Genomic DNA, 15,027 nt, shown 5'->3' with positions numbered 1-15,027 from the left:
TTGTCAGTCAGAAAGTTGCGCCAGCGTAAGGCTCCCACCCGAAGCCAAATTTCACGAGCGTGAGGACAGTCGCGAAGACAGTGTAATTCATCCTCCATTTGTATAGAGCTGCGAGGGCAATTAGGTGAGTTTGTCATCTTGCACTTGAAACGGTTAGCATTGACTTGCAGCGAATTATGCAATATAAGCCAGATGAAGGATTTTATTCTTTCCGGAACCTTAATTTTCCAGACCCACTTCCAAGACTCCGTCTGCACATCTTCCTCCCCTGCCTTACAGAGCCATGAATACGCGTCACGTACAGAGTAGCATCCTGTGGCACTTTCCTTCCAGGCCCACGCATCTTCTCGATTCAAAACAAGCTTTGGGGTGACTCGCTTCAGGGACTCTTGCATTTCCGGTGGCATTGCTGTATAAGTACTGTGCACCGCCCACGCCCCTGCTTGGATAATGTCTCGGAGGCAGAGGTTTGTATCTGATATATGTACAAAAGGTAGTCTGGGAGCCCACATACCTATATCAGACCAATTACCATACCAAATTGATGTAGCACCAGAGCCCAAACGGTATTCAAAACCTTCATAGAGAGCATCCCTGGCTTTCAAAATTCCCTTCCATACCATCGAATCTTGTGGCCGGGGTGCTACCTGGAGAATGGAGGAACTTTTGAGATACTTCTGTCTCATCACCTGTACCCATAATTTTTGTGGGTTATGCATCATGCTCCATACCGCTTTGCCCAGCAATGCCGTGTTTGCCATAGATATGTCACGAACACCAAGTCCTCCCTCTTCTTTGTTCTTCTTCACAGTGCTCCACTTCACTAGGTGTCAGCCTCTTTTTGTGTTGCCTTTCGACCACATAAAAGCTCTCATGATTTGCTCCATTCGATTAATGATGGTTCTTGGTAGCCAAAATACTTGCATCATGTAAGTGGGTAGTGCCGTCAACACTGATTTGATGAGACAGGTCCTGCCCGCCACGTTCAAGAGATTTGATCTCCATGAGGACAATTTGCGTTGAATATTGTCTAAAAGAAAATTGAACTCGCTCCTTCTCCTCCTACCTCCCTTCAACGGAAACCCTAGATAGCGCCCTAGGTCCGTCACGAAAGGAATCGGTGCGATGCTGGCAATTTGCTCCTTGACCACCTCACGCACCCCTCTGGAAACAATGGCTTTTGATTTATGGATATTAACTTTGAGGCCTGAACTATCACAGAAAAGCTGGAGGGCTTTACCTAAAAATAATATTGTTTTGAAAATAAATAATGATTAATCACAGATGTAGCAGGTACTATTAGCACCACAGATATGTGTAAGGATTAATTCATATCCACAAACCTTCGCATAAATTCACATCTAAGAATTTCACCAAACATTGAGATTGCTTCGAAATGCATTCTTAATCATTAAGAATAAAGGGTAGAAAGGTATAATAAAGGTAGAGAAAGGGTCGGGAAATCAGCAGGCATAAACATGATACAATATTTTGTTGTACATGAAGACAAACTCTGTTGGAGTTTTGTTTTTCTTTTGTGCCATTGAGGTGTTTTTTTTTTTGGTGGATGCCATTGAGGTTTTGAGCCCTTCTTTTTTGTTGGGTTTTTTTTTGGATTGTAGTCTCCCTTTTTGGCCCAAGTGGTTTTTTTCAACTTTTCCCAATGATACAATATTTTGTATCTTATTCAATAGAGGAGATTTCAACTTTTGGATTGTATCTTTGACCAAAAAAAAAACTTTTGGATTGTATCATTGTAGTCTCCATCCATTTTGTATCTTATTCATACTAAGATTTGACTAATGCAACATGTGAGAAATTTACTATTCTAGAATCTTTAAAGAAAAAGTACATATACAAAAAAAAAAAACAGTTGCTTTTAATTTTACCAATAATCTCTACAAGAACACACTCCCCCTTTAAATCTGTGAAATCGCGCTCGATCCCGCACAATGATCTCCCTATTATAAATATTTGATATAATTTTTATCACAGTATGACAATCCCCACATATTCTAAGGTTCTTTATGACTTGAATTGGTGTCCCATTAACTGTGCTAATTAAACCATATGCCACAGCTAACTTCTCACTGTGATAATTCAAAGCATTATCCTTGTCCTCCTCCCCTATATCATGCAACACAAGATCAGTCTTAGCTGTATATCCGTAGGCTTTAATCCTAAACTTGATCTCATCCATCTTCGCATAAATCTCTTTCCAATTTGGGTGACTCTGATCACCATTTATAAACTTGTGTATCTTGCAATCTATTTCAGTGTAGCTAAATCCAGGCACTTTCCTCACATCTTTAGTTATCATGGCTTCTCTCACCCTCTTTACATCATGCCACCTCTGTCGCGCAGCGTAAACGTTCGATAACAAGACAAAATCCCCACAGCTGTTAGATCCCATCTCCACCAGCTTCCTCGATGCCATCTCTGCCATTTCCACATTCCCATAAGTCTTGCTAGCCCCAAGCAAACTCTGCCAGAGTACTACATCAGGCAACATAGGCATGGAGTTTATAGTATCATATGCTTCCTTGATCCTTCCGGCTCGACCCAGCAAATCAACAACACTCCCGTAATGTTTCATATTAGGTTTCACCACAGATCCCTTCATCAAATCAAACAATCTAACCCCTTCTTCCACCAAGCCAGCATGGTTGCATGCACACAATGCAGCAAGATAAGAAACCGCATCAGGATGCACTCCATCTAGAGCCATTTGATCCAACAGATCAAGTGCCTTATATCCATCACCATTCATTGCAAACGCCATGATCATAGTATTCCATGTGATAAGACTCTTGGTGCAACTCATGTTCTGAAAGACTGAATAAGCTTTATCAACAAACCCACACTTTGAATACATATCAATTACCGCGTTACAAACAATGACATTCATGTCTAGCTTCTCATCCACTATATACCCATGAACAATCTCACCCTGCTTCAAAGCACCCAATTGCGAACAAGCAGAGAGAGCACCGAGAACAGTTACATCATTGGGCCTCCACCCCTCTTCCTTCATCCTTTTAAACAATGCAATAGCTTCATTGGGTCGGCTCCCTTGCGCCAACCCAGAAATCATAGCATTCCAGGAAGCAATGTCCCGCTTTGGCATTTCATCAAACACCTTCTGTGCAGCATCAAGATCACCGGTTTTCGCATACACATCCAACAAAGTGGTGACCAACAAAGTGTCCGCATCAAACCCGAAACGCAGAACCTGAGAATGAATCTGGGTGGCCTCGGAGAAAGTCAATGCGCGCGCGCAACCCTTGAGAGCGAAGGAGCATGTCAACGCGTCCACCTTTTGGGGACTGCGTGACACGCTGCGGTACCACGATATGGCCTGCGTGGGTTGGGGACTCATGGCGAGGCCACGAAGAACGGCATTCCAGTCGTTGGTGGAGGGATTTTGGATTCGGCGGAAGATTTGGGCGGCGAAGGAGAGGTCGGCGGCGGGGGAGATGGCGCAGAGTTCGAGAAGCTTGGTGCGGGAAGGGTGAAAGTGGAATTTTCCGGTGGTGATGAGATGGGCTTGAAGCTGCTTGATGTGAATGAGAGAGTGACATCTCTGAAACAATGAATCCAGCTGAAACTGAAACTGAGATGTCATTCTTAGCGGGAACAAAACATCCACCTTAGCAACGTTCTTAAAATAGGTTGTTCAATGTTTACCCTCTCAAGAATGGGTTTATTTCAGCTTTCTTTAAAGAAAATTAATTTTTTTAAATACAAATCTCTGTTTAAAAAATTGAAATTAGATTATTCGGGAAAACTATTTCAAACACTCTTGCAACATACAGTTTTGTGCTAGTTTAAAGCTGTTTCACGTTTTTCTTTAAAAGTTTTCTTCCAGAATTGATTCTCTCTAAAATCAGTTCTCGAATGAACATATTATGAAAATTCGCAATTGCATTCTATAACATGAACCTATAAAAATCTCACTTTTCTTATTAATGTATTGAAACATAAATCTCAATCGGTTTTAATGTTTTGAGAAGCAAATGGATTACTAATGGGAAGAAAACCACAACAAGTTTGTTTTCATTCAAATGTTTGGAAGACAATAAACATATACAAAAATGTGACTCTACTACTTCATCTCAAGCTGCAGCTTTCTGCTAGCTGTGAAATATGGATACAGCACCTTCCATGGTCATCGCTTATGGTGATAATTGGAGACTCATGGGGCTTCTTGGTGACGCGACCTCCGGTATCGTTTAATGAATGTACAATTATGCTGACGGGAGGAGTAAAAAATACAACACACCAAACTTCAGAATGAATCAATTACCAAGATTAAGTTCAAAAAAAAAAATTACCAAGATTTGACCCAATTGGTCCCATGAAAACAATATCTTAAAAATTACAATTGAAAACCCACCATTGCCTAATCGCGTATCTTCTGGACCCCAACCCAGCGAGCATAATCCACCCACCTGTTCGTAGAAGATACATGTAACTAATTATGAGAACTGAAATATAGTAAATTTTGTAAAGACCCGTATATTAAGTTAAACCAAGAATCTTACAATAGTGAGCCCAAGAATGTATTTCCAGTTCTAACAGCAAAGCAAATTGCACTTAGCATGAGCTTGTGCTTGTGCAGCAACGGTTCTAGAATTCGTTGTTCAATAACTCCAGCTAGTATTTGGTACCTGGCAAAGAACAAAGACAGAATTTTCAATTTGACTCTGTTCCATAATTCAATCCAACAGAAACCTTGCATTATGTTTGTTTTGTTTATTGAAAAGAATACCTTAGATTGCTAGATACTGCCATGTAAACCCCATAGGCGATACTTGTTGATACTATTGGTATGTCCTCAGCCTCATCAGCAAAAGACTTATCAACGACTTTTCGTGCATTAATCAAGCCATTTGTTACTCCTGTACCAATCTGCAAAAGGGAAGGTAATCCGTCATCCATTGATGCATATTCTAAAAGTCTTACAATTATACAACAATCACCCTGGGGGAGAGATCCTTAGACACTGACAAGATCTTATGCCTCATATTTTAGTTGACGAAAAGATATCCCAAAAACAACAACAAAGGTCTTATCTCACTCAGTGAACTCAACTACACGAAGAAAACAAAATTCCACATAAGCAAAGTTGCATACCGGTATGCCTCCATATGGAAAATATGCTCCAGGGTAACTAGTAACAGCTGACCTCAAAGGAGGGTTCTTAATAGTAAGATTTAATATCTAATTCATGTTCTCTAATGATGTATCTATTCTAAACTATTTCTTTTCCATCATACTTATTTTACCATATCTTCTAATACAGTATGCGTGGTTTGATTCATAAAGCATCCAGCTGCATACTCTTGAACAAAAATTGAAATTAGTAACCAAAAGGAAGCAGAGAGAAGCATGTTAAATTACCAGTGATGCACCAGTCCCAACTGCGAAAAGCTTTGCTCCATTACGCTGCATAATAGATGAAGATGTCAAAGAACCATAAAATATGACAAAATAACTGCTTGAATTTCTCAGGGTCTAGTGTATATACCACTATAGCACCTATTCTCTGTATAAGTGTAAAAGAGGTTCCAGCCAAAGCCACCTGTTGAGTTTCAACAAAATTAAACCTAATCACCCAATGAACGTGATATTTACACATTATAACATTTACCAAAGCTTATAAAAAAATAAACAAAAATGATGAAGAGTGAGGTAAATAGTGTGAACTGTTAACCTGGAAAGCATTATCAGGGCAGCCATAGAAGAATTTGGCAATAGTTCCAGCACTAACAGCAAGTGGTGGTCGGAGAGAAACTGTGGGAGCAGGAAGCCACACAAGCATAAAATCTGCCACAATGGCCATTACCTGTCAATCGTTAAATAAGTTAAGACAACAAAAGATTAGACAATGCTTTATATAGAAATCAACTTTGGATCCAAAATCAATTCTAGCAAGCTTTAAAGTGTAGATTTTGAGTAGAAATGCATTCGCTTTTGTGCCCACCACTCAACCAACCACACTTTTGAGTGAGCCTTTGAAACAAAGTTTGGATAAACTTGATTTTGTAAAACTGATTTTGGTTCAAATTGAATTAGAAGAGAAGTTAGTCAAGTTTCTTTCAAAACTTTAATTTCAAAAGCAAGTTTGTAGCAACCCAACTGCAAAAGTTACATATAATCATTTCTAATCAAATGTGGGTTTCTGAAATTACACTGGGACCGAGTAAACTTGATTTTAGAGCTTCAGAACCCATCCAAAAATACTTAGTGCGTGTTTGGATCAGCGTTATAACAATTGATTTTGTTAAAATTGATTATAGTAAAAGCAATTGAAAGTGATGCATTGACGTTTATATACATTTATGGGGAAAAAGTGTTTTTGTAGAGTTAATGTGATGTAAAAGCTCAGAATTTGTTATCTTCAACAAAAAAACTACCCTCTCTAGCTTCTAGCAGAATTGATTTTGTGACTGGAAATCAATTCTCCAAAAGGTTAGCTTTTGTAGCAAAGATTATTAGGGAAATGTGATATGACACACAACAGAACTTAGACATACCACATCAGCACAAACAAAATCAAGCTCCTTTGTGAAATTTTCTTTGCGCTTCTCCAACTCCGCAGCTGTCTGAAAACAAAACTCCATAAGAACTAAAAGAACAAAATAAAATTTCTAATTTAATGAATCAAATGCAGAATTTATGAGACCTCTCATTATCCTATTAATGAAGCAAATGCAGAATTTAAGACCATGAATTTAAGTATGAAATCTCAACAAGATATAAAATGTGAATGGTAGGTAGGTCCATCAATCATCAATTCAATTCAACACAGTAGAATAAACATTAAAAATCAATTGTGCTTGATAAGGTGAATGTAGCAAGCTTGCCTTTGTGAAGATCCCAACACCACACTCCATGGCAACCTTGGCGAGGAACAAATCATCCGCCAGCAACCTCTCCTTGAACCCACCGAAGTTGAGCAGCCACCGGAACACCGCCGATTTCTCGAGCTCGAAGTACCTCTTCACAATTGACCCCGGAATCCGCCCCGCCTCCATCGCCGCCGCTAAATCAGCCGGCAAATACTCCAGCGGCTTCCCGACCTCCGCGAGAACCAGCAGCGCCTCTCCTCTGTTGCGATCCCTGTCCTCCGATTCACCATCGCCACCGCCTCCGCCTCCACCTCCACCTCCGTCTCCTCCGCCGGTTCCGCCTCCGCCGTTCCCGGCTGAAAAAATGCGGGAATTCTTTGAGTGGAGAAAGTGAGGACGTGGGGATCGGGAAACAGGAGGAGCACAGGAAGTGAAGAGGCTCGGAGAAGAATGTCGACGGCGGGATATGATGGTGAGAGTTGGTGGCGGCGGAGAAGAGTGGTGGTTTTGGGTTGGGAGAGAGAAGGAACGCGCGGAGATGTTGGAGAAGGAAGCCATGGCCATCGCAGAGGAGAGGAAAGTTCGGTGAGAAATCAGAAAAGGGAACTAGATGTGGCGCGTATGTAATTGGCGCGTATATACCACGCTCTTCTCCCATTATTTTTTTTTGATTGAGCAGAAACAAATTGACTTGATGAAGGGAAGACTTGACTCTGGACTGATTTTAAATTATGATTAAGTTTTATCTACACTAAAAAAAACATGTCCACCATTAAGTTTTTCTCAGATTCTCGATTTATGGGAATGATTTATGGGAATGTAAGAGCTAAACTCAGAATCCGTCATCAGTTTTCTTAATCAAAGTTGGCTTAATACCATTGAATTGTAACTATATATAGTTTCTTGGCAATTATTTGATTTCAATTAATTAAAAGTTTATATATGAATATGTATGAGTAGTGAGTCCATATGAGAGGACCACTTCACCAAACCATATAGAATATAATTAGTGGCTGATATATCACACAAGATATATATTTGATTTGTTTGAAAGGTTTTCGATCATACACTAATTGTGAAGATAAAATAGAATTATACAAGTGAGAGTCCAAGTCCAACCGAATGAAAATAAAATTAGTGAAATTATACTTGTAAGTAAACTGACATGTAGTATAATTTTACAATAAAGTGAGACGTAACAATTAATATGATGGAGAGATATAAAATAGTAAAGTGGTATGTAAAAGAAAGGCTTAATTGCAACTTTGGTCCTTGACGTTTACAAAAGCCACAACTTTGGTCCCTCACCTAATTTAATTACATAAATCGCCCCTCACCTAACACTCCGTGAGCAACATTAGTCATTCTGTCAATTTGCTAACGGAAGGAGGCTGAGGTGGATTAATAATCTGACGTGGACAACACTGAGGAGTGAGAGAGAGTCACATGGGAACCCTTGTACAATCCACAGCCATAAAACACCATTCCATGACTGTATGGTGTCCCTGATGCTACAAGGAGAGCTTCAACTCCGCAATCACAAAGAATCTTCAGTGGCTTGGACTTGTGGAATCGCCTTCCAGATCCAGAACAGGCAGATGAACCTTCGCTAAATCCCCCCATAACCGTCGAACCCAAGGACCTGCAGCAGTTGGAGAAGCTTCTTCGTCTTTCACGCGAGTTGCAGTAGTTGGAGAAGGACCCTTACCCTTACACGCGAGCTGCCTCTGTTTTATAGGAGAAAAAGGAAAGAAGGTGACTGTTGGAGGTCACGTGCTCCCCATGTGACTCTCTCTCACTCCCTAGTGTCGTCCATGTCAGATTATTAATCCACCTCAGCCTCCTTCTGTTAGCAAATTGACAAAATGACTAATGTTGCTCACAGAGTGTTAGGTGAGGGACGATTTATGTAATTAAATTAGGTGAGGGACCAAAATCATGACTTTTGTAAATGTCAGGGACCAAAGTTGCAATTAAGCCTAAAAGAAAATATAATATGAAAAAATGCTATCACAAAATCTGCTATGTATGGACAATATTCATTACTCAAGTCAAGCAAAGAAAGAGATTGACAAGGCCACAGCTAGAGCCACTAGCCAGCAGTTGTAGTTGAAACTTGCAAATTCTACAAGTGGCACCTCAGATTGGTGATCAGGGAAGAAACGTGCATCTAATAAATTGAGTTTGAAATATTCATTTTTTTTATTAGGACGGCTAAACGATTGGAACATTCATATCTTAATAAGTGCTTCAGAATATAACTAGCGGAATCACCCGTGCTTCCGGTTTTAAGTTGCTTTTGAAATAATAAATTATTTTTACAATTTATTTTAAAGTGAAAAATAATTTTGCTTTTGTAAATAAACATGAATTAATTAATTTTGCATTTGTAAATAAACATGAATTAATTAATTAAAGTGTACTTGAAGTTTAACCTCAATACCCAACAAGATTAAGCTTATTTCCCATTTTTCTATTGGTCAGCCCAATAAAAAAAGAATACTGGTAGCCTTATATATTTAAGCGGCTAAAATCTTATTTAACTAGCTAATTAATTCTCGATTAGCGAGCGATGTTTCTTCAATGACAAGTTCTCTTTTTTAGTAAACCCAAATTTTTGGCTCCTTATTTTGGCTTGGCCATAATTTTCTAGCTAAGCCAAGTTTTTCCAGATTTGGTGTAGGTTCCTCAACTCAAATAGCTTTGAATCTCACATTTCTCCTAAGGAAGCACACTTGACATTATAATTTCTATGAATTGGACTCCCGAGAAGAATATACACATTATTGTTTTGAGTAGTCTATTAAATCTTAAAAGCCCTTCTTAAAACTACAAAGTTCCATATATTTACAATCTCAAAGTATCTCTCATTCAATTGTGGGGTCAATTTAGCCACGTGTCCCTTTACCTACAAATATTATCAAGAGTATCTCTTTAGATATGTCATCTCATTGTATCAGCGATCACTCTCAAGCCTCATCAACCCTAAGTACCACTAACTTATTCCATGAGTGTTGATTGACTTATCACATGTTTACCCAAAAACTTTTGAACCATACCCCAATGTGTTTGTCAAACATTCAATTAGATTTAATTATCTTGGTACATAATAATGATGTTGAAAAAGTAAAAGAATTTATTAGTGTACATTCTCCATTTATTTAACTGTAAAAAAATGAGAAGGTGATGAAAAAAACGGTAACTCGACAAGAGAGAAATCCACGCGTCATTCGCAAGACGATAGGGCACATGAACATCTTATCCCCTCTTCCTCTTCCTCGAATGGATGATCTCTAAAAGAAGCTAACCCTTCTAACCTCTCTTCTCTTCTCTTCTTCTGCAAACTTCTCCACACCATGGCTTCGTGTACCGCACCTTCTTCATCTCTCATGCTCACGCACACACAAGACCTCTCTCCTTCTCTCCGTTCCAGAACCACCTCCTTCTCCCTCTCCAGAACCTTCTCTCTTTACCCTCTCGTTCTCAAGCCTCCTACCAACTCCCTCCACCTCACCTCCCCCCACTTCAGGCCTGCTGCCCTCGCCGCCGAGGTCGAGGTCGCCGAAACCCTCGACGACAAGGAGGATGATGGGCCCTCCAAGCCTAAGACAGGGAAGGCCGCATTACTTCTCAAGAGGGATAGGGTATCATCTCCTTTTTCCATTTTCACTTTTTTCTTAGAATTAGGTTTTCAAATTCAACTTCATATCTATTATAATTAGGTTTTGATATTACAGTGTATACGTTTTCCCCCTTTATTATGTGTCCCCAGACAAGGTCTAAGAGGTTCCTGGAAATTCAAAAATTGAGGGAGCGTAAGAAAGAGTACGACTTGAAGACAGCAATATCTTTGGTTAAAGAAACAGCTAAGACCAAATTTGTAGAAACAGTAGAAGCTCATTTCCGCCTCAACATTGACCCTAAATATAATGATCAACAGTTAAGAGCAACAGTAAGTCCTCTGCCCTTTGCTTCATTTTGTTTTTTCCAAGTACATTGAAAAGTTGAGCTATAAAGGTTATGGTACTGTAATAAATTCTGACTCTTTCGTCCACTCTTTTCTTAATAGGTAAGTCTGCCAAAGGGAACTGGAAAGCCCATTAAAGTGGCTGTTCTCACTCAAGGTGCTTATGCTTTTTTATCCCCATTCAAACTTTTAGTTAGCTCAAGTTTCAGGATCATGCAGAGAATGTGTAGCAAAAGTAATAGGATTGTTGTTTTTCTATATGTTTGTACTCGTAGTTATAACAAGTAATGGGTAGGCCAGTCCAACCAATTTTTTTATAATTATGTATTACTTGTAATAACAATTTCTTTTTAGATTATATCCTACTAACTGAAGTAATTAAACTATTGATGAATCTGTTTAGTATGCTTTGATGAACGTTGATTGTATCCCTTGACTGTTGAGTAGTTTATAAGAGTTTGTTTCAAATACCAAACTTTTTCGTTAGAATAAGCAGTCCAAATTCTTGTGCGTGGGCGACGTTTATGTCATGCACTTTCAAGATTTTTATTGTTTTTACGCCTAATCTGTTATGGATTTGGATTGACATTATAGCTTGTCAAAGCTGCCCTTAACATAGCTTTTTTGAGGGAATTTGGGTCCTCATATATTGAGGGGCAGGACAGCCTTGCTGCATTCTTGATTCTTGCCTTTTTATTGATCTTTAAATCCTTCTCTTTGGAGAATATTTAGTCTCCCATAGTTGTAATTTCCCTCTTTTCTTTTTATTAAAATATTTTTTTTAATGGCTAATCTAACTTTAGAATTTAAGTCTTGACTAAGTATATGACAAGATAATCAAATTCATGAATAACCAGTTTTTATGCTGGCTCAAATGAATATTCTAAATTGCATGTTAATATTCCTCATTAAAAGAGAGGTTTAATAGTTTGAAGTTTTTTTAAAAAAAGTGAATAGGATTAACCTACATGTTATACACGTGGATTGGCACTCAGTCCTGAAAACTTGTTAGTGGACATGCGTTGTTCATGATAGTTCTTCAATGGAAATCAACTGAACAAAAGACCAATCAAATTGCCACTTGTAATTCATAATCTATTTCTTGTTGCTCTGATTTTTCTAATTTGAAGTTTATTTTGATAGGTGAAAGATTTGATGAAGCAAAAAACGCAGGAGCTGATTTGGTTGGTGGAGAGGACCTGATAGAACAGATAAAAGGAGGGTTCATGGAATTTGACAAGTTAATTGCTTCTCCAGATATGATGCCTAAGGTGTTGCTCTGATTTTATTGTTCTAATTAGTGTAAATATTATTTATATTTTCTCTGATTCCACTTTATCTTTATACGGAGTTTGATTTGAATAATCCAGATAATCATTTAATATCAATAAATGATTCAAAAAGTTGGTTACTGGCTGAATAGCAGGTTATCCCAATGTGGATTAAAATCACCTTTTCAAATAGTTGTAATTCAATTTTGATTAGTCTGGAGATATGTGTTCATTGAAATCTAGCTCTCCATGTGTGTCAATAATGCATGCTTAGTACAATCATATTTTATAGCTGAAATCTACACTTAGATGGACATCATATCAGATGCTAAGCATAGGTTTCTACTAGACATCTCAAAGACCTTTTGATAAGATGTATTTGTCATCTCTACATTATAGTTAAGTCAATTGGTAGCATGCTGTGAGTTGCCCTTCTCACTCTTTGAAGCTATAAAGATTAGGCCTCTACCCTCTAGATATATTATCCTGATAAATTTTTTATGAGGAGTTACAGTAATTCAGTAGATTCCCCCCCCCCCCCCTAGAGTTAATATTTATGATGGAAACTCCCTTAATTGTCATAGTTGATCGTGTCAGGTTGCGATCCTTGGGAAGATTCTGGGGCCAAGAGGGCTGATGCCAAATCCAAAAGCTGGCACTGTAACAGCCAATATTCCTCAGGTGTGTTATTCTTTTTATTGTTTCTTTTCTTCACCAATTCACTTGAGATGGGTGTCTACATACATGCACATGTTACACGTATACATATTGTAATCTGAACATGATCACAGAATTCTAAGATTGAAGTTTTACTTCTATTCTTGGAAGAAAATTGGGGGGGGGGGGGATAAGAAATTTTAACAGAATTGGTGCCGTAAATACTCCTTTAATTTCACCATTACAGGCTATATCAGAATTCAAGCAGGGAAAAGTTGAATACAGGGCAGACAAAACTGGAATCGTGCACTTGCCTTTCGGAAAAGCTGACTTTCCAGAAGAGGATCTACTTGTAAACTTGCTTGCTGCAATAGTATGTTCTTCCCTGAGCAGCCTTTCTAAACTGTGTTTCACTCCATGATAAGCTTTTAACTCAATTGTCTAAATTTCACAGAAATCAGTAGAGGCAAACAAACCTTCTGGTGCTAAAGGTGTGTACTGGAAAAGCGCACACATATGCTCAGCAATGGGACCATCAGTTAGGTTAAATATCAGGGACATGCTTGATTACAGGCTTCAATCAGAATAGAGGTCCTGTAAATGCTTGTTTTGATTTAGTCAGCTTTCTGGGTGCAGTTGTTTGATCTTGCCAAATACCTTGTCAAAGATGTCACTGAAGTTGCAGACAGGGATGGACAAAGGATACTTTGGTGGTTATATCTATTAAAAATCACCGTATGCACACGACATAGACCTTGTATTACTTTGTAACTAACACCAGAGATTTAATTATATTTTCTTTCTTGGTAATAAATTTTCATTTTACTTCCACATGTGGTGCTTCAAGTGCCTGTGTTGTTGTATAACATGATTTAGTCCATGATGAAATGTTTTAATTAGAACCACTTCGGATGAAGTAGCTTCTGAGTAAACGTGATTTAAATTATGTGCAAATTGTGAAAATAAACGCATTCATTGTAGTTGCTATACAGCAGGATTGAGCTTCATGTTTGGCGCAAATTATGATTTGGAATGAACAGTAGTGACTAATAAAAATTGTGGTATTAAAAAATAGGCAAAAAAGAGTTTCACTATTTAGTACCTACCATGTGTAAGAAGAGAAAGAATCAATATCAATTTATATAAATTAGAAAAGAACAAGGACGGTGGCCACTTTGCTGATGAAGAAATCTGCTCTCCGGTTCAATCTCCCAAGCTCTTTGTACATTTGGCGTCCTCACATATTTTCTCATTCTACTCCTTTGACTCATTTGACTGAGACGCTACACTGATATTATGAGCCTAAGAAATGTTTCATTTATTCAGCTTCAGTGTCATACAAGAGAGGTTGGGTTATGATTTTTTTGCTTTCATGTCTTTCAAGTTTTTTTTCCCTTTTCTTTGAGTCTGCTAATCTCACTCTCCTTGGCTTACCATTTTTTTTTCATGGTGTAGCCTCAGATTACAACAGCCGCTATGAAGTTCACATCTGAAATTTTCTCATGTTGAATGACAAGGAACAAGAATAGGAAAAGAATAAGAACAGGTGTTAAGAGAAAAAAGACCTTATAATTTTATGGTGCAAAAACCAAAGGAGTTTGGTGAAGCTAAACTAGCTTCAAGACTTCATGAATGTATAAAGGCGCTCTTTCTGTAGATTTAAAGATCACTGCCAAGCATCCTGATCTGATGATCATATCCAAGGCAGGTCAAGATTCAATTGTTTACTTTGTTTTTGTAAAATCTTTTGTTACAATTCTCACGATATTTGGCTACGATTTCAGGAGTAGATAGAGAAAGAGTATCCTACATATGTTTATGTTTGGTGATCTATCCTACTCAAACATGTCCATCAAATCTCCTTTCTCTTTTTGTTTGGTAGTCTCACTTTATGAGTTCTTTATTTTTTTGTGACTTTGAGTGAAATCTTAATTTAGATGGCATTGTTTAATTAATGTATTTGTTGGAAGTTACTTCTTATTTGTCTGTTTAATTCTTCATTTTGCCTAATAAACTCAATTTTGCAACCATTTGTTTTTTATTCTTCATTTCTCTTATAATATTTTGGTTGTGCTTTTTTTTCTATTCCTTTAATCTAATATTTCATATATTGTATTTCCCCTATTTTGTAAGAACGTTAATCCAAACTCTTTTATAGTGTAATTTGTGGGTACTGTAGAACTATCATGATTTTTGTGCAAATCTTTTTCAAAAGGGTTTCAAACTAATCGAGGTTATCCATAGCTAGATCAGAAAATTGTTGTTCACATAGTTTGTG

General features: G+C 38.1%; 3 protein-coding genes across 4 annotated transcripts; 1 reads left to right on the top strand and 2 right to left on the bottom strand.

Annotated features, from left to right (window-relative positions):
• Positions 1 to 1,810: 1,810 nt before the first annotated feature.
• On the bottom strand, positions 1,811 to 3,700 carry LOC130747903 (pentatricopeptide repeat-containing protein At1g34160). The gene has a single exon (XM_057600957.1). The coding sequence runs from the start codon at positions 3,623 to 3,625 to the stop codon at positions 1,886 to 1,888; it is 1,740 nt and encodes a 579-aa protein (XP_057456940.1). The 5' UTR covers positions 3,626 to 3,700; the 3' UTR covers positions 1,811 to 1,885.
• A 328-nt stretch (positions 3,701 to 4,028) lies between these two features.
• On the bottom strand, positions 4,029 to 7,479 carry LOC130747901 (protein RETICULATA-RELATED 4, chloroplastic-like). 2 transcript variants are annotated; one of them, XM_057600956.1, is made up of 9 exons: positions 6,870 to 7,479; positions 6,540 to 6,608; positions 5,717 to 5,848; positions 5,531 to 5,584; positions 5,404 to 5,448; positions 4,772 to 4,911; positions 4,545 to 4,670; positions 4,397 to 4,451; positions 4,029 to 4,252 (listed from the first exon to the last, which is right to left on the bottom strand). In XM_057600956.1, exons 1-8 carry the CDS (start codon positions 7,416 to 7,418, stop codon positions 4,403 to 4,405), a joined length of 1,164 nt encoding a protein of 387 aa, XP_057456939.1. In that variant the 5' UTR covers positions 7,419 to 7,479; the 3' UTR covers positions 4,029 to 4,252; positions 4,397 to 4,402. The 2 variants fall into 2 exon arrangements, with proteins under 2 accessions (XP_057456939.1, XP_057456938.1); XM_057600955.1 differs by having other exon boundaries at positions 4,029 to 4,451; positions 6,870 to 7,478.
• A 2,603-nt stretch (positions 7,480 to 10,082) lies between these two features.
• Positions 10,083 to 13,580, top strand: LOC130747900 (50S ribosomal protein L1, chloroplastic). Its single transcript, XM_057600954.1, has 7 exons — positions 10,083 to 10,498; positions 10,627 to 10,806; positions 10,924 to 10,978; positions 11,965 to 12,092; positions 12,690 to 12,773; positions 12,997 to 13,122; positions 13,204 to 13,580. Exons 1-7 carry the CDS (start codon positions 10,211 to 10,213, stop codon positions 13,336 to 13,338), a joined length of 996 nt encoding a protein of 331 aa, XP_057456937.1. The 5' UTR covers positions 10,083 to 10,210; the 3' UTR covers positions 13,339 to 13,580.
• Positions 13,581 to 15,027: the final 1,447 nt, after the last annotated feature.

Source organism: Lotus japonicus, chromosome 3 (genome assembly GCF_012489685.1).
Source record: "Lotus japonicus ecotype B-129 chromosome 3, LjGifu_v1.2".
In the NCBI taxonomy this organism is placed as follows: domain Eukaryota; kingdom Viridiplantae; phylum Streptophyta; class Magnoliopsida; order Fabales; family Fabaceae; genus Lotus; species Lotus japonicus.
This window is presented reverse-complemented; position numbering and strand designations above follow the sequence as displayed.

Excerpts from the sequence above, each read along its gene's own strand:
- LOC130747901 (XM_057600956.1), bottom strand. The coding sequence starts at position 7,418 with ATGGCCATGGCTTCCTTCTCCAACATCTCCGCGCGTTCCTTCTCTCTC. Across the intron at positions 5,849-6,539 it reads ATTTTGTTTGTGCTGATGTG|GTAATGGCCATTGTGGCAGA; the intron begins GTATGTCTAAGT and ends AACGATTGACAG. Across the intron at positions 4,912-5,403 it reads TTGGGACTGGTGCATCACTG|ATTGGTACAGGAGTAACAAA; the intron begins GTAATTTAACAT and ends TCCCTTTTGCAG.
- LOC130747903 (XM_057600957.1), bottom strand. The coding sequence starts at position 3,625 with ATGACATCTCAGTTTCAGTTTCAGCTGGATTCATTGTTTCAGAGATGT.
- LOC130747900 (XM_057600954.1), top strand. The coding sequence starts at position 10,211 with ATGGCTTCGTGTACCGCACCTTCTTCATCTCTCATGCTCACGCACACA. Across the intron at positions 12,093-12,689 it reads CTCCAGATATGATGCCTAAG|GTTGCGATCCTTGGGAAGAT; the intron begins GTGTTGCTCTGA and ends TGATCGTGTCAG. Across the intron at positions 12,774-12,996 it reads TAACAGCCAATATTCCTCAG|GCTATATCAGAATTCAAGCA; the intron begins GTGTGTTATTCT and ends TCACCATTACAG.